This window comes from Castor canadensis, chromosome 4 (genome assembly GCF_047511655.1).
Source record: "Castor canadensis chromosome 4, mCasCan1.hap1v2, whole genome shotgun sequence".
In the NCBI taxonomy this organism is placed as follows: Eukaryota; Metazoa; Chordata; class Mammalia; order Rodentia; family Castoridae; genus Castor; species Castor canadensis.
Window position 1 is genome coordinate 22,699,718 of NC_133389.1, and position 23,436 is coordinate 22,723,153.

General features: G+C 34.9%; 1 protein-coding gene across 2 annotated transcripts in view; it reads left to right on the forward strand.

Annotated features, from left to right (window-relative positions):
* Mbd2 (methyl-CpG binding domain protein 2) overlaps positions 1 to 23,436 on the forward strand; it is a 62,935-nt gene that overhangs the window by 25,687 nt on the left and 13,812 nt on the right. The window contains exons 3-4 of one of the 2 annotated variants that reach the window (XM_074069809.1): positions 9,068 to 9,205; positions 10,219 to 10,343. In XM_074069809.1, the coding sequence (XP_073925910.1) occupies positions 9,068 to 9,205; positions 10,219 to 10,343 (263 nt within the window). The remainder of the gene's footprint in view (positions 1 to 9,067; positions 9,206 to 10,218; positions 10,344 to 23,436) is intronic. The other variant, XM_020174112.2, reaches the window with a different exon arrangement.

Below are 23,436 nucleotides of genomic sequence, written 5' to 3' on the forward strand. Positions count from 1 at the left end.
CATGGTGTATGTGTGTGTGGTACTGGGGTTTGAACTCAGGACTTTATTCTTGCTAGGCAGTTACTCTACCTCTTTAGACACACCCCTAGTCTATTATCATGGATCTTATAGACTACATTTAATTATATTTTCCACTTACTTAGAACCTGCAAGTTTAAGACCGAAAACAAGACTACTCAAGGATAGGACTGCACAGGACCTAACGTGTCAGGACTTTATACACCTGCTTATTTTACAGAATTTTTAAAGCACATTCTGTGTGCTCAGGTGTGATTTTAAATTCTGGGTTTGTGGAAATGATGCTTGAGGGGAATGATGAATTAATACATAATTTAAAACATTAAATGCTATGCAGTGAATTAGTGATATGAAAGTGAGTGACTATTTTAGGTTGACTGATTAGAAAAGTTTTCTCTGAGGGTAAATTGTTAGGCTGGGTTCTGAATGACAAGGAGTCAGCTATGCAAATAGCCAAGGGAAAGCATTCTGTGCAGAGGGAATAGCCAGTGCAAAATCCCTAAGGCAGGACATAATCAGTATATAAAACAGAAAAAAAGGCCACAGTGCTGGAGTTCAGTGAGTGGGAAAGTAGTACTAGGGGAGGCTAAAGAACTAGATAAGCCTAATGGCAGAATTTCACAGCCTACAGAAGGAATGGAGCAGAATGCTGAGGACTTTATGGAGGGGGCAATGTGACTACAGTGACTGTATGTGGAGAATGTTTTGTACAGGTGCAGAAATGGAAGATGGAGTGGGGAGGAGAGGCAGGAGGTTATTGTATTTCCAGGCAGGGATGATGTGACTTGGACAATGTTTGTTTAATGGATAAAGGAAGAAAGAGTAAATTGTAGCAAAGGAAACAAGTTAATTAGTATTCTCTTGTCTACAGAACTTCTGATTTCCTGTTATGTACAACAGTATCCTTAACAAATTTATAAAAATAAAACAAGTGAAGATAGCAGGTCATTAGCTAATATCACTGTTCCATCTTTTTGGCTAATTTGAGCCACATATTTACATAGTGGTTGAATAAAGATTGCTAGCAAGCAGAAAATGAACAGAATTTTAGCTATGTTGGCAAGTATGCTTGCTCATAAGACTAATTTCAGTATGATACTAGGTTTATCATAGAATTATGGCTTTATATTTGCTTGTTTACATTTAGAAAGTTCAACCCCTTTACTGCGGGGTTGAACTCAGGGCCTTGTGCTTGTCAGGCAGGCGTCTACCACTTGAGCCACTCTACCACCTTGTAATACAATCTTTTGAGGGCTTGGACTTGGCTACCATGCAATAATGAAGGTAGATTTGGAATATGGTTGCTTATGTTATGGCTTTGATGAGGTTGGAACTCAGATTTCTGTTGATCAAGATGTGTTTTCACTAAATTTTATAGATCCTGAAGAATTAGCCTAACTACGTAGGATCTACATCCACCAGCTCTCAACAAAATTTTTTAAATTATAAATTTAAAACATTATTAAAATATTTTGATGGTTGACTGCAATATTGGAACCTACAACTCAAAAAGAATTCAGAGATTTTGAGTGATATAGATAGTAATGGCTATTTGATTGTTCACTATGTAATATTTTAACATAACTCAAAAGGAGTTCAGAAATTTGAGTGACATGGAATAAGACTCATTCTGCTCATTTATGTGAACAAGGTTTTTCAGTGCCATATCTATAAAAAATGAGCAATAAGAATAGATGCTAAATCTTGTCCCATTCCAGCAATTAGTAATACTCATCTAAAAATATAAAGCTGTTTTCTAAACATCTTTTCAGGCTAGGTCCCTGAATCCCAGGTACTTACAGGTATGCAATCCCAGGTACTTGGGAGCCTAATGCCAGGAGGATAGCTTGAAACCAGGCAAGACCAGTCTGGGAAACACCAAGATCTAATATGAAGCGGAAAAAATTTTTTTTCATTTGTTACATTTATATAATTTTTTATCATTTATATTTAGTAATCATTAAAATTTGTAATATATCATTCTGGATGGTTAATTATAAAAAAGAGCAAAAATTTCCTTTATCACAGAAAGCTTTATGATTATAGGATCTTAAAAATATGAATATGAACAAAAATTTTGAAATTTAAAATAGGAATAATTGGAAATGGAATTCTTAATTCAAAGAGAAAAAGGAATAAATAAAGTTTAAATGTGAATTTGCACATGTATAAGTGGGTATGTTTAAATTTTGTTAGATTTTAAAGTGATAAGACAGTTTATTATTAAAGTACTTAAAATACTTCTGGTAAGCATACCCTTTGTAACTACTTACATTAAATAAAATAAGAAATAATCCTTGTCTCAACTTTAAAATGCAGATAAGTTATATATATTTTCAAAATTCTCCTAGTGGATATAAAAAATATTTTGACAACTACTTATTTATGTCACATGCTTTTCATCCAAATTTTATTCTGTAACCAGGTTAATATCACTGAAGAGTTGGTTATGCAATAGCGAGACCCCACTGGTTTAGTCCTTTTCAGAATCACCTTCACTGAATTGTCCTCTACATCTTAATATTCTATGGAAGGTCACTGAAAAAAGAAAAAGAATGCCTTTGAAATCTGCTTAATAGTTTTGGTGTTGTGCAATTTTTTTTCTAGATTTGATATGAGGACATTTTTGTTTTCCTTATTAATTGATAAGCTTCCTCCTTTTTGACCATGATAGCTGTATAATTCATTGTTTCTCTTTTTTTGGCCCAATGTTTTTCATTTATTCATATGTGCATACATTGTTTGAGCCATCTGCCCCCCCACCCCACCCCCCGCTTCCAGACAGCACCTGTTCTGCCCTCTTCTACAATTTCGTTGAAGAGAAGACATGAGTGATAGTGAGACATAGCATTTTTGCTAGTTCAAGATAAAGCTAGCTATACAGAGAGATTCCTAGCATTGCTTCCATGTACATGTGAATTACAACCTGAATTGGTTCATCTCTACCAGACCTCTTCACTACTTCCCAGTCATCTTCCCATAGTGGCCTCTGTCAGTTTAAGATCACTTTATTTGCTCCTCTACAGTGGGCACATCAAACACTTTCAAGTTTTGGGTTTCCTACCTTTCTCTATTCCTCCTGTACATGTTCTCCCCTTAGCGTGTAACCCATGCCCAATAATATTACTGCATTTGTTTTAGGTCAGAAGTCTGCATATGAAGAAGAACATAGGATTTTTGGCCTTCTGAACCTGGCTAACTTGACTTAAGATGATGTTCTCCAGTTCCATTCATTTACTTGCGTATGACAAAATTTCATTCTTCTTTGTGGCTGAGTAAAATTCCATTGTATATAAATACCACATTTTCTTAATCCATTCATCAGTAGTGGGGCATCTTGACTGTTTCCATAACTTGGCTATTGTGAATAGTGCTGCAATAAACATGGGTGTGCAGGTGCTTCTGGAATAATCTGAGTTGCATTCCTTTGGGTATATCCCTAGGAGTGGGATTGCTGGATCATATGGCAGATATTTGTTTAGTTTTTTAAGAAGCCTCTAGCTTACTTTCCCACCAGCAGTGTATAAGGACTCCTTTTTCCCTCCACATCCTCACCAACATTTGTTGTTGGTGGTGTTTTTGATGATAGCTATTGTAATAGGAGTGAGGTGGAATCTTAGTGTGGTTTTGATTTGCATTTCCTTTATGGCCAGGGATGGTGAGCATTTTTTCATATGTTTTTTGGCCATTTGGATTTCTCCCTTTGAAAAAGTTCTGATTAGTTCAGCTGCCCACTGTCTATTCTCTATCATATGTTTTTGGCAACTTTGCCAAAAATAAGGTGGGCATAGCTGTGTGGATTCATATGTGGGTCCTCTATTCTGTTCCACTGGTCTTCATATCTGTTTTTGTGCCAGTACCATGCTGTTTTTATTGCTATTGCTTTGTAATATAGTTTGAAGTCAGGTATTGTGATACCCCCAGCATTGCTCTTTTTACTAAATATTGCCTTGGCTATTTGAGGTCTCTTATGCTTCCAGATGAACTTTAGGGTAGATTTTTCAATCTCTGTGATGAATGTCATTGGGATTTTGATGGGAATTGCATTGAATATGTAGATTGCTTTTGGTAGTATAGCCATTTTTACTATGTTGATTTTACCAATCCGGAGATCTTTCTACCTTCTGTAGTCTTCCTTAATCTCCTTCTTCAGAGGTTTGTAGTTCCTCTTGTAGAGGTCACTCACATCTTTTGTTAAGTGTACTCCTAGGTATTTGATTTTTTTTGAGTCTATTGTAAATGGAATTGTTTCCATATATTCTTTCTCAGTTTGTTCATTATTCGTGTATAGGAAAGCTAATGATTTTTGTAAGTTGATTTTGTATCCTGCCACATTGCTGAAGCTGTTTATGGTGTCTAGAAGTTTTTGGGTGGATTTTTTTGGGTCTTTGATGTATAGGATCATGTAGTCTGCAAATAAGGATATTTTGACAGTTTCCTTACCTATTTGTATTCCTTTTATTTCTTCTTCTTGCCTTATTGCTCTGGCTAGGAATTCCAGTACTATGTTGAATAGGAGTGGGGAGAGTGGGCACCCTTATCTCATTCCGATTTTAGGAGAAATGTTCAGTTTTTCTCCATTAAGTGTGATGTAGGCTATAAGTTTGTCATATGTAGCCTTTACAATTTGAGGTACATTCCTTCTATTCCTAGTTTTCTTAGAGCTTTTATCATGAAGTCGTGTTGCATCTTATCAAAGGCTTTTTCTGCATCTATTGAGATGATCAAGTGGTTTTTGTCTTTGCTTCTATTAATGTGCTATATTATATTTATAGATTTGTGTATGTTGAACCACCCCTGCATCCCTGGGTTGAAGCCAACTTGGTCATGGTGAATGATCTTTTTGATACGTTGTTGGATTTGGTTTGCTATTATTTTATTGACAATTTTTGCATCGATGTTCATTAAGGAGATTGGTGTATAATTCTCGTTTTTGGATGTGTCTTTGTCTGGTTTTGGGATGAGTATCATACTGGCTTCATAGAACGAGTTAGGCAGCGTTCCTTTTCTATTTCATGGAATAGTTTAAGGAGAGTTGGTATTAGTTATTCTTTAAAGGTCTGGTAGAATTCAGCAGAGAAACCATCAGGTCCTGGACTTTTCTTTTTTGGGAGAGTATTGTACTCAATTTTCAATTGAGTACAACACAATTTCATTTCGTGTTGTAGATCTGCTTAGGTGGTTAATATGGTTTTTATGTTCTCTAGTTCATTAATTTCGGCCCTTATTTTTATTATTTCTTTCCTTCTGCTTGATATGGGTTTTGCTTGTTCTTGTTGATACCTGCGTAATTCATTGTTTCTCTTTTCTCCCAAGCATCTCTAAAATTCATATCTATGTTTGTGCAGTGCCTAGTGTCACTATTAATCTTTTCAGAAGGAAATTTGTTTTTTCCTTGTCCTTAATTTTATGTATTAATTTTTAATTTTTTAATTTTTCCTTTGTAAGTGTACAGAGAGCCACATCACAAACTTATTAGGAAGAGAAGAAACATTTTTAAGAATAAGAATTTATTTTTAAATTCTTCTAAGCGACTATAGGAATAGGTTAGACACTCAAAAAAAGTTTTTAGCCTAATATATATATTATAAAATTCATTAAATTTTGATTTGAAAACCAGTCTGTTTACTGTTTGTCAAAGTTTTGAAACTTTTAGTTCTAATATTACAGTATATTTGGCAGTTTAATTTTGAATATAAAGAACATCTTCCAAGATTTCAGGTACATGAATAGTTGTAACATTGTCCCATGCAAGAGTGTTTGGTTTTAAACTCCTAAGTGTATGGTAGTTTAGAAAAACTCTGACAGCAACCGGGCCTGAATTAACAGTGACTCATTGGCAATTTTGGAGAAGAGTGGTAATAAAATTTACTGGTTTTGTGACAGTTTCTGGGAAAACCTACTAGTCCAGCTTAACAGATTACTTAACATTGCATGATACTGTTTTGGAATACAGACTAATAAAATTCAAATTCCAAACTTGTTGACTAGAAAAAAAATTACTAAAAACCTGCATAAGATTAAGAGCAGATTGATGCAGCACACTGGAATAATGTCCCTTACTCTGTGTCTCTGGTGAAAAAACCGTGTCATTTGGACAATGGAAATTAATTGTGTAATTTGGATATCTTAGCCAGTTTTCCCCATTTTTCTTTATTGCATCCGAAACGTAAATTACTACAAAAACGTCAACCTTAGCCTTTGTAACACCAGTAATTTTATATGTGCCTCCTCCCTTGTAATCTTTGGATATGGAATTCATGGCTTAGAATAGTCCCTGCTGCCTCTGGTTATCCTTTGTAACAATAACAATCTCAGGATTTAGTATGTTTGCTCATACAAACAGTTGCAATATACTTCTGTGTCTGCTGATGCCGCTTTTGTTCCAGTATCAGCAAACCATTGTTTCTTATTAAAGAATGAAAATATTAAAAAACCAAGCAAGGTATTTACTGATAAATAATTATATGATTATACCTATGGGTGACAAAAAAGTTTTCTATGGGCATTTATGTGTTAAGCTTCTTTAGGGTTGAATGTAGTTCATAGATTGGATGATTTTGTTTAGGGCCTCAAAATGTTCTACATGTCAAAAATCAGATCTGTGTAAACCTGTACAGCATAGACTTACAAGAAAAGGTTTTAAGATTTCATACATATTCTTAGACTTCATACTTTCTAGTTTTTAAAAATTTTTATTGTGCTCAGTAGGGGTACATTGTGGCATTTACAAAAGTTCTTACAATATATCAAATATATTTGAATTCACTCCCTCCACCATTCTCTTTTATCCCCTCTCCCTCCATTCCTGGAATACTTTCAGCAGGTATCATTTTCAAACATGTGTACACAGTATTTGCATGATACTCATCCTCCATCATTTCCCTACCTTTTTCCCCCACCTACTGGTACCAACCCTCCCCCCGTAAGACAGGACCAGTTCCTCCCTACTGTTCTTCCATTTTGTAAAAGAATAGTGACATTTTTGTTTGTTTAAGATAGCTACACATGGAGTTTCCTTGTGACATTGACAACCTCAAACTTTTTAGATGTAGCATCCTTAGGTGTTTTTTTTTTTGCAGCCTGTCAGTCTAATTAGCACATTTACGAATTAACTGAAAATCCATGAAGCTAAATACCAGAGGAATAATACTGTTAGAATCATTAGAGGTAAATAGATCTCTTAAAGGTAAGCACATACATTGGGAGAAAATTAAAGGAATAATAGGAATGCCCAGTATACATAGGATGTCTGTTGTGAGCAGAGAGGAGAGTGGTGAGGACATGTATAATAGTGGAGCGAAACAACACTATAGTTGTAATAATTGCCACATTAATTTATTGTGATACTTACCTTTCCAGGCATGCTAATATTCTTTAAGATGTGGTCACAAACTCCATGCCTATAGGGCCCAAACAGGTAATGCAAATGTGAGTTGTGAGAAATGTTACAAAAGGAGAACCTAACATCTGCATTGGGCCGCCATGACAAGTTAGCCATAGCCTGTTGTTGCCAAATCAAGTACAGTTCATCATTTCTACATCTTTGAATGTTTGAGAGAAGTTAGAATTCTAGACTTTATGTGAAAACTCTAGGTGTTTATAGATGTTGACTTAATTTAATAAAGGTACTAAAAAGTGAACAACATACATTTATAGGTGATGGTCTACTAGCCACCAGTGGGTAATGTTTGTTCTAGAGTAATGCTTCTTTGAGTATGGTCCCTACACCAGTAGCATCAGCATTATTGGAGACTTACTAATGCCAGTTCCCAGGTCCACTTCAACCCTACTGGATCAGAATCTCTGGTGCTGAAGCCTAGTCATCAGTGTTTTAATAAGCCTGGGTGATTCCGATGCATGCTTAGGTATGGGGACCTGTTTGGGAGTATGGAAGTTGATATTACAAATTCTTTTCTAGAGATAATAGTAAAGATAAAAGCTTGTCAAATATTCTATACCTTATCAAGTATATTTCTGTCAAAATATATCAGGTACATGCTATTTATAGATATGTATGATCTTTTTATTTTTTTTAGAATCAAAATACAGTATTTAAGTTGGGTATTCTCCCTGTTCCTTTTCTTTTTGTTGTTAGGGTATTGTAAAAGAGTTTAATAACAGCTCTATGCTACATTTTGCCCTCATTAGAACAAATCTTACATTTTATTTACTGGTTAATTATAACTTGATAAATATGTTACATGGCTTTCTGAAGCTTCAATTTAAATCTCTGTGAAAGCATTAAATGTGATAAATACAGATTGATTTTTCCCTTATATAAAATGCTTGAGCCCAGAAGTGTTTTAGATTTTGTTTTTGGATTTTGGAATATGTTACAGATATGTAATGAGCTATCTCAATTGAAGATGGGACCCAATTCTACACATGAAATTTATTTATGTTTCAGATACACCTTATACACATAGTCTGAAGGTAATTTTATACAATTTTTTTTTTAGTGAACCTGCACTTTCATTGTGAATTTTCCATTTGTGGTGTCATTGGTGCTCAAAAAATTTTGAATTTTCAGAGTAGGCATGTTAAGCCTATACCTCCTTATTTTACCACATTCTTCTAACTTGAGCCTCTAGTTGCTGGAATTAGCAATTATTTCATATAAAAAGGGAGGTTAATTCATGAAGTTTTTATCTGAGCCTGGTCTCTCTTACTGCTGATCAGGCTGCTTAGTATTTTAATCTGTTTTCAGAATGCAGAAATGGTGTTGCTATCTTTAATGTTCTCCTTCCTCTTATATGATTCAAACGTACTTACTTAAAAGTCTTTAGTACCTTACTAGTCAAATTCATTGCCAATCTTATGCAGAGAATTTTCTTAAAAGTATACAAAAATCTTCATTTATTATGAGAAAACTTCATGTATATTTCATATAATAAAGTGCTTAAAATGTACTTTAAGAGTACTTAAAATGCTGAGATAGACTGAGAATTTTAGAATGTACTGAATTAGAGTAGTACATTTTAAATTAGAACTCATCTAATTAATATTTATATATAATACTTGTTAATGAAAACACTTATATCCACAGGGTAAACCAGACTTGAATACAACATTGCCAATTAGACAAACAGCATCAATTTTCAAACAACCAGTAACCAAAGTCACAAACCATCCTAGTAATAAAGTGAAATCAGACCCACAACGAATGAATGAACAGCCACGACAGGTAAGGGTGGAATTTATCTTTCAATTTTATTTTTCAGAAAATTCTGGTATTTTTACCAGAACTTGTCTGCATAGTTCAAGTATATTATGGCTAAATGAAATGGATTTGAAAAGAAAATTGTTTTATGTACTAGGTTTTACATGAGTGCCATGAAGTATAGTATAAAATTTAGGCTAAATGTTTTAGGAAAAAAATAAAAGTCAATTAAAAATGAATCTAATTAAGATTACAGACTACATTTTTATACTTTTTGTGTTGTAATATACCTCATACTTGGTTTTGCTAATCAGTGTGTAAAGATTATCTTTCTCGGGATAGTATTTCATAAAGGAATGAAGCATGCAGTTTGTGTTGCTTAGTTTAAAAATATTTTCTAATTATTTAGAAACTACTTGTTTTTTGTTCTAACTTCTTATTTCATGAAATCTATTATACCCCTTTGAAAAGCAGAATTAGATAAAATTTGTCAATAAGGTATGTTGTCTTGTGAGTTCCATTTTTTGTATAAGTTCAGTGCATTTTTCTCTTTCTTTACTGCTTCAAGCTATATTCCACCAGAATCTTTTGTTAGAAAAGGTATTTTCTGAAAGCCTCCCCTCTGCTTAATAATGCTATATAGCCAGGGGAGGGAGACTTGATAAAATGCTAAACCTTCCATGTAATGTTGCCTATTCACTCTCTAATTGTGGTCAAAAGCTTAGGTACTTGAAGTATCAGTAATAACTGGGGTGAGGGAGGGGAGGGAGAAGCATCTGCATTTTTTCCTCTCCCTTTTTCTGCCTCCTCCCACAAAACTCTGATTTATCTGCAACAATTATCTTTTGCTCTTGTATTCCCCTTTTAGATATCTCACTCCACCTTTTCATTTGAATTTTGTTTTTCACTAGTCCTTCAAGTGTCTCATCTCCAGACTTAATAAAGGACTGGGCCAAAACTTTCAGACAGTTGCTCTAGAAGAAGCTACATAAAGAAATTCAGTTCCCACATCCTCTGTAGTGTTTTTTCCTCTTCAGGTGAGCCAGGAAAAACAGAAGATATTTGGAGCCACATTGGATCAGCATCTTGCTATAGATGTCTCAAGATTTGAAGTTCTAAACTTCCTTTACTGTTGGTCCCCAAGAGATTCAACAGGGGCCATGTAAGTGTATCACATCCAATATAAAAGATGCGTACCTGCATGTGCCTTTAGGCTCTTGTCAACACTTAGGTATTTCTTTGGGCCATTCAGCTTTTTGTGTGAGGCTTTTCCTTTCTATTTTACTCCTGCACCCAGGACAGTCATCAAACTGCTGGTAGTTGTAGTATATTCATTACAACAAGGAAGGAAATCTACCATTCTGAACTCTGCCTGCCTTGATAAAGCTGTTCCCTGGTTGTATTCTTCTCAGATACTGTCTACAGTCTTGAGCATCTTGTCCTTTGACTTTTTGGTGATTTAAAGTTATTTGCTCATAGATTTTTATTAATTGAAAAGTTTGAAAGTATCTAATTGGGTAAAATAGTTTGCTTCAAAAATCCAAAGACAAAGATAGAATATAATCTTTAATAACACTGTTCCACATTGGAAATTTGAGTTGTCTTTCTGAGAACTGATAGTATTTAATGGATTTTATCCTCATCTTTTCTTTGCCAGGTCATTCTCAATGTAGTCTACCAATCCACACATTTAAAGACCAGTGGATTAGCAAATTTTGGTCATTTTAATAGTAATTTAATTTTCTGTATCTAAATTCAGTCACAGATTTTTAAAACTACTGATTACTGGATGTGTAACTGTCTACAGAGAAGTTGTTAACTTAGAATTTTAAAGCTTAAGTATCTAGACTGGCTGCTCTTTATTCTTTGTTATGTTGAATAGTTTTGAGTTTTCCTTCTTTTATTGTGGCTTATAAAATTATTTTCAAATGAAAAGAATGCGTCACAAAAGCTAAGTCCATTCTCCCTCTCCTCCCAAAATTTAATGTCATTTTACCCCAGCTCTTTTGAGGGCTTAATCTTCCTTTTAGTTTGCATAGATAGGAAGTGTTAAAATTATTTAACAGGTTACTTCTATAAAAAGCTTGGGCTGTGTTTTACTTTACCTTATGTAACCTGACAATATTTTCTGGATGCTTTTAATTATATGAAGGCGTTGTCTTTCCCCTTTCATTGTCTTCAGCTTAAGAATTGAGGTAGTATTTGACTTCTGTGTCACCAATAGGATTCTAAAATACAGAAATGTGTATTAGGATAGCTGATAGGAAAGAAGCAAACAGGCAGTTTTTGTAATGTTTTTAAAATCACAAGTTGTTATCTTCCATTTTAGATTCAGGTTTGTTAGTAAAGGAAAGATGTTGGTTTTAACTTAATTATATTTTGACATACATATGGCAGGTGACTGCTACTTGATCATTATTGTGTTGATTGTTGGCAAAATATACATAGGAAACAATTTGTTCAATTTTTCTATCTTAAGTAGATTTATTAAACTAGATGGTAGTATAAATTGCCTATTAATTGTATTTGACAAAGTAGTTTTTTTGTTGTACAGTGAATGAATTAGACAGAAAGGTTTCAGTTTTGAGGTTCTTATAGCTAACAGATATTTTTATTTCTTAAACCTATCATATTCTTTTACTAAGATATTCAAGCTAGTGGTATTTTAATTCCTAAAAGAATTGAATTTGAAGCCCAGAACTAGGATTAGTTTTCTGAATCTTAATTTAGACTTTACTTTGAATAGGTTGGAGTGATTAATTTAGATCATAAAACTTAATAGTTCTGTGTCCAGGTCATTATATGACAAGTCTAGTGTGAATTTTTTAAAATATATAAATCATGAATTTCTGATGTGTTCACACTAAAAATCTCTTAACTTTAAAAGTGCAAATTAACATATGTAAAAGAAAGTATGTTAAACAGAATTCAGTAGTGAATTCAGTAATGATTTCTGCCTAAAATTCAAATTATAAAGTTAAAAAGGAATTTATGTAAAACTTGGTTATGGTAGGATAGGTAGCCAGTCATTTTTATATATAGTATCAGCATATTTGATATTATATTCTCATTAGATTAAAAAGAACCCTGGGGTGAGGTGTAGAGAACTCTGCCAACTCTCAGATCATTATTTTATACAGGAAGATCATTGAAAAGTCCTTATTTAGCAGGATGCATAAAATACCCGTATTTTTTTTTTTTTAAATCTAGTTGAATTGTGATTTTGTTGTTAAGGACGACTTTCCTAGGTTACTTCTTTTAATACTTGAAAAACTCACATTTCTGATTTTTTTTTATATTTTGATGCTTTCTGGTCTTGTATGCTTTTTTTTCTTTTATCCTCAAATCAAATAATTTCATCTTTGACATATTCTTTTAAGTTATTTAATGTTGTCAATAATCCATGAATACTGATTATATTTCTTATAAAATACTCACTGTCTTTTGTAGGAGTAAGTATGTAAAGTCAGTGAAGAAGTGTATTTGAATCTTCTACTTGATCTTAAATTTTTTCCTTTTATTTTGTTTTGCTAGTCCTTCTTCAAAGGATATGAGAGTTTTTGTTACTCCCTCCCAGGAGTTAGCCTTTTTTTGTTGTTGTTGTTTTTTAAGAATGAATGGTTTAAAATGTATTAGAAGAGATTTTCTAGATGAAAGATGAATTCTATAATCATGTACACTTTGAAGACATTGTCTATGAAAAGTTTGTAAAGTATTTCAGTATTCAGTTTTTGTAACTCAGAAAATTAGTATTCATTCCAGGTATTCTAGCAACATTTACTTCTTTCTAACTTGTGACAGCAATTTCTGGTATAGTCTCATATTGTTTTTATGATTGGGATATAGATCAGTTCTAGCACAGACTCCCATGGAGGATATTATATTTCTTTTCTCTAGACAAAAAAATTGGCTGCTTAGGCAGAGAAAATAGATGACATGTCCTGTACTACTTAAAAGCATGACTCTGGGTAATGTTTGGAAGATGCCTTGTTCAAAGACAAAGTACCAAATAAGTAGTACAGACAATGCTATTGATGTTTAAGAAGGGTGAGATTACCATGCCTGGGATGTTTGGGGTATGCTTTAGAAAAGATAAAAGATCTATGCTGGACTTTGAAGACTGAGTAGGAGTTAGAAAACCTAATGGAAGTGAGAGACATTCATGTTCGGGAGAGTAGATTTCACAAAACTATTTTTGGGAAGAGGCAAAGAATGAGGAGACAAGTTGGTTAAAAATTAATGTTTTTATGGAAAATAGTGAGGGCTGAGAATGGTTCATGATTACCAGGGTTTCTTTAACTGACAATTTTTAGAAGTTTTTAAAATGTTGTCATTTGCTCTATTAGATTTTCATTTTTTGGTGGTACTGGGATTTGAACACAGGGCCTTGCAGTTGTGAGGCAGGTGCTATACCACTTAAGCCATGCCCTCAGCCCTTTTTGCTTTAGTTATTTTTTTGAATAGGGTCTTGCACTTATGCCTGGGCTGGCCTGGGCTGTGATCCTCTTATCTGTGCTTCCCTGTGTAGGTGGGATGATAGGTATGCACTGCCATGCCCTGCTTTTATTGGTTGAGATAGGGTTTCATGAACCTTTTTTGAGGGCTGGTCTTGAACCATGATCCTCCCAATCTCTGCCTCCCAGGTAGGTAGGATAACAGCCTGAGCCACTGCGCCTGGCTCATTTGATTTCTTGATAAGAAAACAAAATTTGGCCTACACAAAATAAAAAATTACTCATTTTTCCTTTTTCTAATAGAACCACAGAATTTCCTTTGACTCTTTAAAATATATTCTTTTGGTATTTTCAGTGCATTTAAAAAATTATTTGTTTATTTTAAGACAGAGTTTCCCTATATAACCCAGGCTGGCCTTGAACTCACTATGTAGCCATACTAGCCTTAAACTCATGATCCTCCTGCATCAGCCTCTCCTAAGTGCTGGGATTACAGGTTTGCACCACCATACTTGGCTATCCAGTGAGTTAGTTTCTTTATGCATATAAGTTTCTTCCTATGTTTTACAATGCATTTTTGGGCTAAATTCACAGAAATATAATTAGTGTGAATATGTATGATTTTTTGATACGTACTATCAAATTGATTTCTAAAGCGTTGTACAAAATAAAATACTATCAACAAGTTATATGCATTCCAGTTTCAGCTTACCTTTTCTAGCATTGTATATTTATTTTTTTTGTAATTCAGTAGTTTGTAAAAGTATTTCTTTTTAAATTTGTATTTATTTGAATACTTGTGAAGCTGAGTAGACCAAGATGTTTGTGTTTAATTTTGCAAATGAGAAATGTTCAGAGTACTTTGACCTAGGGCATAGCGTTTTCATATTACCCCTCTAAACTGAGTTTAAATTTATCTTCTTGTGGCCCAAAGCTGATTTCGACATCCATACTTCCCAGATGAAACTCCTTTTATCTCCTAAGTGACCTACCAGATGGATTAAGTAAGCTAACTTTTATCTTCAACCTGTCTGTAAACTGGCTTCTTCTGCAAAGCATTTAAAGCTATTCAAATCGTCCATCCCCATCTTAAAATATTCACTTAACTCTGTATCCCCATTTAGCACCTCTAATTCATCTTGCAAAACTCCCTCAGCATTCTGTCAAGCCTGTTCTTTCTTCTTTGTGCTTTATTTCAGTAAAAGCATCGCAGTTCATTTTTTGTTGTGGCCTAATCCAGAAACCTGAATGTGATCCTTGACTCTTCCCATCTTTCACCCTAAACATCTAGCTAGCCAACAATCCTTTTGATCCTACCTCCTGAATGTCTTGTTCCATCCATACCCAAGGTACTATTATTCTATCTCATCTTGCTGCGTCTTGTCTCACTCCCTTCAATCCATTCTTCAAACTCTAGCCAGAAGCTCTTCTGACAAGAAGAATTGATAATCTTCTGAAAACTCTTGATGCTTGCTTGCCATTCATTTTTTTAAATTAATTAATTTTTTTGAGTAATGTCTTGCTGTGTAACCCAGGCTAGCCTTGAACTCTTTATTCTCCTGCCTCAGCCCCCTGAGTGCCACGATTACAGTGTACACCACTACACCCAACTTGCTGTTAGTTTTTAGGGTAAAGTCAGAACATTGTAGTGTGATTGACAAAACCTTTCTTGATTTGTTTTTTGTTTACTATTCTGGCCTCATTTTCTTCACTTGTTCTGCACTCAAATCATGTGGAACTTTGTTTTCAACCTTTTGAATATGCTATTTATCCCCCTTGCTCTTTGCGTACCCGGATTATATTTCATGCTGTTCCCTCTCCTACTGGCTGCTTTCCACTCATTTCTGAAGTCTGAGCTTAAATGTCACTGCCTCTGTTCAGAAAACCTCTGATTCATCAAATCTGGATTTAGAGATCCTAATTCTAGGATTTTTTTTTCTGATTATAACTATATTATAGTTATCCATTGCTTTATCTACAGTCTTTCCATATGTCAGTCCTCCATGTACATTTCTTTAATTAATTGAATGACTGAATTAATTTAATTCTAATATCCAATATTGAGCCTTCAACCTGTGCAGTGGGGATACTGCTCAGTGAACTATATTAGGAGAGTTGATATTTGTGCAATATTAATCCTTATATTAATAATCCATAAATAACATATGTTCCTCCATAAAGGTCTTATGGTTACTGTTTCTCTACTATTTCTTTTTATTTTTAGCTTTCTGAGTCTAGTTTAGATGTATTTCTTGCATAAAAAAACACAATTGAACTTTGTTTTGTCATCTAAGAGTCTTTTTTTCTTTCATTGGTGAGTTTACTACTACATTTAGTATTTATATTATTGACGTGTTTAGTCTTTATTCTTTCACTGTAATTACATACTGTTTTTAATATTTTGTTGACATTTCCAGGTATTTCTGCTTTTTTCCTGTGGCCTGAGTTTTCTATTTAAATTCATATTTCTGTTAAATTTGAAGATTTTTAAACCTGGTTTTAATTCTGGTAGTTGTTTAATGTCATACTTTAAATAGTGCATATGTATTTTTATTTCTTGATTTTGGTATTAGAAAGAAATAGTATCCATTAGTGTCCCATTATGAAAAATTAGGACTTGGTTTACACTATTAGTATCAGTTTCAAGAATCTTTTCTGAAAGGTATCTCTTCTGATAAGTTACTAATGAAAGGTCTTTGTCTATTAAAGATCAAATTTCCTACAGTTGAGTGGAATTTAAAATAACTGGTTCATTTATTCAACAGCATATATTCCTGATTATATTATAGAAGCTTCATAAACAAAAAATTAGTCCTGTACCATTTCCTCACAAAACTTTCAATCTAATAAGGAAAGCAAACACTATTCAAATAATTTCAAATATGCTGACAAGTGACAAATATAAGAAAAGTAGAGAAGGAGCACACTTGAGTCCCTGTACGCACTATGTATCTTAACTTTATGGGAGTAGCACATAACAAATTTAAGCACGTGAATGATAGTCTTGTTCTGCAGTCACCTTAAGATGATTGTACCTTTTCAGACATTTGCCAACTATTATATGATACTGTGAAGTTAGAGTTTATGGCAAAATTGAAACACAACTACAGCAGCCAATTACTGTTCCTTTATCTTTATTGACCCTGAGTTTTGCCTTTTGCTTCATTCTTTCATCCTCTTTAGCCCAAAGTATTATTTTTTACCTTAACAAGAGATCAGATTGTAGTTTGCACAGCTACATGAATCAAACTTTGCTTTGGTTTACATCATAATTTTCTTGTCATTATCTAGCCCTTTCTTCCTAGGACACCATAACAAAATCAGGGGTTCCTCATGTCTGTCATGTAGTGTTCGCAAGCTATGATATTTAAGTTGTTTTTGCTGACTATAACTAGACAACTCAGATATTATATGGCACTGACTTCATTTTAAGTAATTTTATTTAAAAAGAAAAATGCTTACAGTATTATTTCTTTGGTAATTACTTAGATTTTTTAATTTGTTGCTTAACCAGTAGTAGGAAATACTGAGAACCACCACAAAAGGCAGCAGGTGACTGTGACAGTGATGTAGGATAGTGGAGACTTGGGTCAGTTTTTGGATTTAGTAATTAGAAAGTTACTAAAACCTTGAGCAAGGTCACTATTATATAGAAGGAAAAGAATGAATGGAAGGTGAGGAAGTTATCTGAGTTTCTCCCCTAGTGGTAAGAGGGAGAAGCAGCATGAATTAAGGACATATTTTAGATTGTTGTGTTCAAATACACTTTCTTATTCTAGAGAAGAAACCCAAGGAGAAGAAGGGGGAAGACTGAAAATGTGAGGAAGAGAAGTTGGGCAAGCTCAGGAGAAGGCAGGAGAGATCAAGAGCCCTAGTGTGGGGACAGTCAACAAGGTAGCAGGATATCTGTTTCTCTGGATAGGTGGATACCTGAGGTAGAGGGAGGTCATTTGTAGAGGTTCAGGACCTTTGAATTTAGGGCTGGCATTTCTAGTTAGCTGCAGAATCAATTATTACAGGCTCCGTGGCTTAGGGATAATATTCAGCTTATGGTGTTTAAAACTAACAAAAAGAAACAGGGATTTGGAGTTTTGAATTATACCTCGTTTCATTATTGAACTTCAGCATGTTTTCATATGACCAGTTTATTTTTGTTTCAATGGAGAGTATATTTTCAAAAGGAAAAAGTTTTACTTTTTTGTGTAGCACAGTTTGATGAGATGCTTTTTCTCTGGGCTTTTAGTTTTGAAGTAACCAGGTCTAATAGTTGCATACTAAGTATTTATGGAAACTAACATGTTCTAGATCAACTTGTCTATTCTACTTTATTGCTGTACCTATACTTGAAAACTTAGTCACCTTAATTGAAGATACACCTTTCTCAGTAGTCTGCAACAGATTGGAACTCATTCTTGATCCCTGATCCTGTGGTAAGTACCAGGGAGCTGCTGCTTTTTTTTTTTTTTTTAATTGGCGGCAGTGTTGCAGTTTGAATTGAGGGCCTCACACTTGCTAGGCAGGTGCTCTACTACTTGAGCCACTCTGCCAGTCCAAGATCTGCTTCTAAGACTGTACATGTATTCACTTTCTAACTTATGGACTGTGATACAGAATTTCATATTTCAATATTTGGAACTCTACATCTAACAGAAACAATATTATAATGGTTCTAGCATCTCAGGATAGCCCATAAAGACCATTTAATCTGAAGTGGGTCTCAAAAAACAATGACTGTTTATAGCCATGCTTTTATCAGGAATTATTACACTGAATATTAATTTCTAAGGTAAGAAATGTTTCTCCAATTATGTTTTGTCTTACTCACTGGTTGACTAGGTCTCTCCCCCACTGCGTAGTTGTCTGGCAGTGGAAGAACAGACATGAAGCTCAGGCTACATCAGTGGCTTTCACAAAGCTCAGAAAGGAGAAGCTGGGTTAGGGGCTGTCTTCAAAGTTGAGAGAACAACTAACTATATAGTGCTTTCCTTTCTGCTTCTGCTCTGAGATATGGGCCTCTTTAATTGTAAATGTCTCACCTTCCTAACCTTTTATTTATTTCATAGCCTTTCATATCTTGAAGTCACCTTCCTATCCGCTCCCTCTTCCCCTCTCTTTACCCCCTGCCCTCAACTACAGTTCTCAGTCAGACCCAGTTTTACCTCTCCCTCTTCCCTATGACACCCAGGGATATTTGACAATGCCCAGAAACATTTTTTAGTTGGAATGGTGCTATTGACTTCTAATGGATGTGAACCAAGCATTCTTAGATCTACTTCAAATGTTTGTAATGCCAAGATTGAGAAACCGTGGTTTAGACCATTGGGGCTGGTTAGGGCTTTATTTCCTTCTTTATTTCCTGTAGCATAGAAACATAGTCTCTGTTTCCTGATTCTTTCCTACCTTCTATTCTTGAAATTAGCTCAAAGCCCTTTTGAGGTTTTTCTAAGGTCTTTACTATCATCACAATTTGGGAATAGATAGACTAAAAATAGAAAGAAAATTACAGTTTGAAGAAATCTTAATTAAAAGCTGTCCATATAATCCCAGGACTAGAAATAGAACATAATTCTGATCTTCTCTAGGTTTCAGTCCATTCTTCACCACAGCAGTTTTTCCCTTCCTCTGGGATTCCCTCCTTCCTGCTCAAGTGTGCAGAGCCCTGGCAGTGATCCTTCCAGTGAGGAATGGCAGGGAGGAAAACTTCTTATGTTATTTTAACAAGGCATTAGGGGAAGGTTCCTTTGTCATACATAGATCCATCCAGTACTATTTTCTGTTGTCCTCCTTCTTCTAAGAACTTCACAGATTGAGATATTCCTCAAAGTACTGCTGCATAGCATAGGGACCTCTCTCTTTCTTTCCACTGTCATCCTATACCACTATGTACAGACATGTGGCCTGTAAATTTGCAGAGAGCCTGATGCTTGGAAGAACCTCTCAGTAAAAGGAAGAACCGATGCCTAGTTTAATGCCTTTATCCCTTAAAAATTTTTAATACTTTTTTGAATAAGGGAGGCTCTTGTTTTTATTGTTTACTGTTCTTGAAAATTAGGTAGCTGGTACTACTTACCAAAGTATTCTCAACCATTCCTTGTGCCTAGTGGAGAGGCAGTTTGCTTGGATGCAAGAGAGAAGAGGAAGAGTTTTAAGATATTTATAGTAGTAAGAAAGCTCCAGCTGAAAATCTGGGAGGGAAGGGCAGATTCACATGCATGTGCTCAGACTCTTCACTTGCTAATATACTTACTAGTTTTACTAAAATGACCAGCTATTTATAAAGTGCTAGCTTGTAATCCACAGTGTGCTACAAGCCATAGGTGAAACAAAATATTAAACTGATAGTTGTATATACTGGGCATGTTTGAGTGTTTATAAAATCTCCTTATTTAGTTTCTCTCATCATTTAAGGTAGTTTTTATTATCCAATTCCATAGAGTGGGAAACTTCTGCTGCTCAGAAGTTAGATACTCCTGTCCTCCAAGTTGACGGTCAAGTTGAGGTCATAAGTAAACATGGAACGTCAGTGTCTTTCTGTATCATGAGTTTTTTCATACTATATAGACACATCAATGCTTTTCAAATTGAATATAGTGGTAGATGAAAACCATGCTGATATATTTGATGTAGCTGCTTTTCAATGCGAACATGGCAAGTAGCTGTTAGTATAATTGATCTACAACAGTGTTCTTTTAGAACAAAATTCATTTTGTTCCCCTTCATTTTATAAAATACATACATTGTTAGTGTCACTGTTTTGGAAGCATTCTCAGAGGAGCCCTTTTTATGTTAGTTATCTTTTGAATAGGGTCTTATGTTTATGCCTGGTTTGACCTGGACCACAATTCTCCTATTTATGTTTCTTACAGAATGGGATGATGGGCACATGTCACCATGCCCCATCTTTTATTGGCTAAGATGAATTTTTTTGTCCAAGCTAGCCTCAAACTTCAATCCTCCCCATCTCTGCCTCCCAAGGAGTAGGTAGAATTACAGATGTGAGCCACCACACCTTACCATTTTTTTGGTATGATATGAGCTACCCTAAATTATAGTATGATACCTCCTTAAAACTCTGTGCTAGCTTTAGCTAGATATATCACAAGCCTGACCTTCTTAATTCTTTGTAAGGAGGAGGTAGTCATCAGATATAAGTTGTCTATAGTTGATGACTTACTCAATGTTTATTGCTTAGTTACAAACAAGGATTTGAATGTATTTTCCTTAAATGGATTCTTATCCTTAAATGGATTGCGAATAACTTGACAGTTTTGATAACATTTATTGATCTATCATTAATCTTTGATGGTCATGAATAGAAGAGTCTGAGGCCTGTACTATATGATTGAACACAGAGTCAAACACATAAATGCTCTTTCAGAGTTCTTACTATTAAGAGTAGGACTATTTAATCACCCTGATCTGATTTTTTTTTTCCAGCTGCACCACTGACTAGTTGTGTAACCTTTGGTAAGTTACTTAACGAATAAACAAGAGTAATAATATCTTCTCCAAAATGCTGTAAGAAAGAGTAACTGAATTGCTGTACATGGAGCACTTAGCACAGTGGTAGTCACGTGACTGCTCTTTCTCCTCGTATTCCATTGAGTCATTGTAACTGAGCTTAATTAGTCTCACTGGCCAAACAAAACTCTGGATAAGCCTTTTCTTTATACCTAAACAATTACATAGACTTTCTTTTCTTTTCTTGTACCTGGGGTTTGAACTTAAGGGTTTGTGCTTGCTATGGCAAGTACTCTACTGCTTAAGCCATGCCTCCGGCCCTTTTTGCTATGCTTATTTTGGAAACATCCACGTTTTACTCAGGCTAGCCTGGATCTTGAGCTCTTATTTTACACTTCTCACTGTAGCTGGAGTAACAGGTGTGCACCACCACATCCTGCTTTTTTCTATTGAGATGGGGGTCTCACAAACTTTTTTTTCCTGGGCTAGCCTGGAACTGTGATCCTCTTCCCATCCTCCCTATCTCAGCCTCCTAAGTAGCTAGGATTGCAAGTGTGAGCCACTCAGTGAATTAGGTTGACTTTTAAATAAACTTCAACACCTGTCCTCCTGCACTGAAGTAATAGGAGGCCAATATCATCCTTCAGTTTTCTGCAATGAAGAGGATAAAATAATTTATATTTTTTATCTTATGGTATACTTACGATTAAAACTTGGAGCTCTTATTGATCACTGTACACCACCTGTCTATGTACAGTACCATTCTCTCATCCCAAACCAAACCAGTCTTTCTCAATCAAACAACTTCATACCTGCATCAGAATCACCTAAGGTGCTTGTAAATCAGTGAATTAGTCAATAGATCAATTTTACTTAACCTCGGACCTTTATTATAGCATTTCTGAGGGTGAGGCTTCATGTCAGAACATACACTGAAAATAAGCCACGTTGGTTATTGTTCTATATAAAATCACTTAGAAACATCGACCTTTTCTTAAGCTATTTCCTTGACTAAGATCGTCTTTCCTCTTTTGTATGCCTATAGAATATTCTTACACATTCTAGAGGTACCTCTTTCTAAAAGCTCTCCTAGATTCTCCCAGATTAAGGCTATTGCAGTTACTGCAGTCTACCTTGTAGAGTTTTGCTTATTTTTCACCAAACAAAGCTCATAGTGGGCAGCCGTTACCAATTATACCTACAATCATCCCCAGAGCCAGCACAATACTTTGCATATAATGGGTAGTCAAAGAGAGCACAAATGTGTTTGGAGTACATATTAATAATTAGCTCAAGGTAAGGAGGTTAATAATGATAAACACTGCCAGCTTGGTTCCCAGATCAGGAATATTTTGTTTGTGTGTTGTGAAGTTTTTTTTTAATAGTCCCTATTTCTTTCTCCTCCTCTTTTCGGATATTCTTCATAAGGCAAGTTACAAAATCCCCCAAAGGCGTAGTTAGATCCTCAGCAATTCAAAGGCAAAAATGCTACTGTTGTACTCTGTGTTAATTTTACTTCCAATAAGCTTGTTTGCTGGTTCATGTCACTAAAGCAGCTGCTTTTGTGACATGACATCCTGTTTGTCCTCAGGGAGGCTAAGTCAGATAAGATAAAGCACATGCAGCTGGCCTTCCACATGTACTTACTGAGTAAAGGGAACCATGAGGAGAAAGCTATAGCTTTCTCTACTGATTACTGATTACTAAGATATTTTCTCCAAAGGTGTATTGTCCTTTCATCGACATTTTAGGCACTTTTGGGTTTTAGATACTTCCTCTCAATCAGCTGGTTTATTAAATAGGGCATTTCCCAGACCGTTGGCAGTGGGAGGTTATGGGCATTTGGGAGGTGGTCCAGTTTTCTGATACTGGATTAGAGAGGTTACGCAATAGCTGTGAAGATGATAGCACATTCATTTAGGGATTTTATCCAATTATCAAATCTCTGTTCCTTTATAGTTATTATTTGGTGTCACATCAGTCAGCAAGATAAAATTGAGAAAATCATTGTATTGGCTAGTGAAATCAGATTTTCAGGTTAGGATTGATGACAACCGTAGTCTTTATGAAGTGTTTTGGGAGAGACTAGGTAAAGGGGGACTCCATCCAAATTAGAGGAGACTTGTGTTTTAAATATTATTGTCTTTGGACTTGGGATGATTGGGGAGAACTCCAGGTGAACACAATCACCTACAAAACATTTAGAGTTCATAAGTGAGTAGGTTAGGAAATTTTTAACTTAAACAGAGGAAGACCTTCCCCTTCCTGTCTTCCCTGCAAAGCAGTGAGGATAATGAAAAAATATCATAGAGTTTGGGGAGAAGACTGGCTTACAGGGTA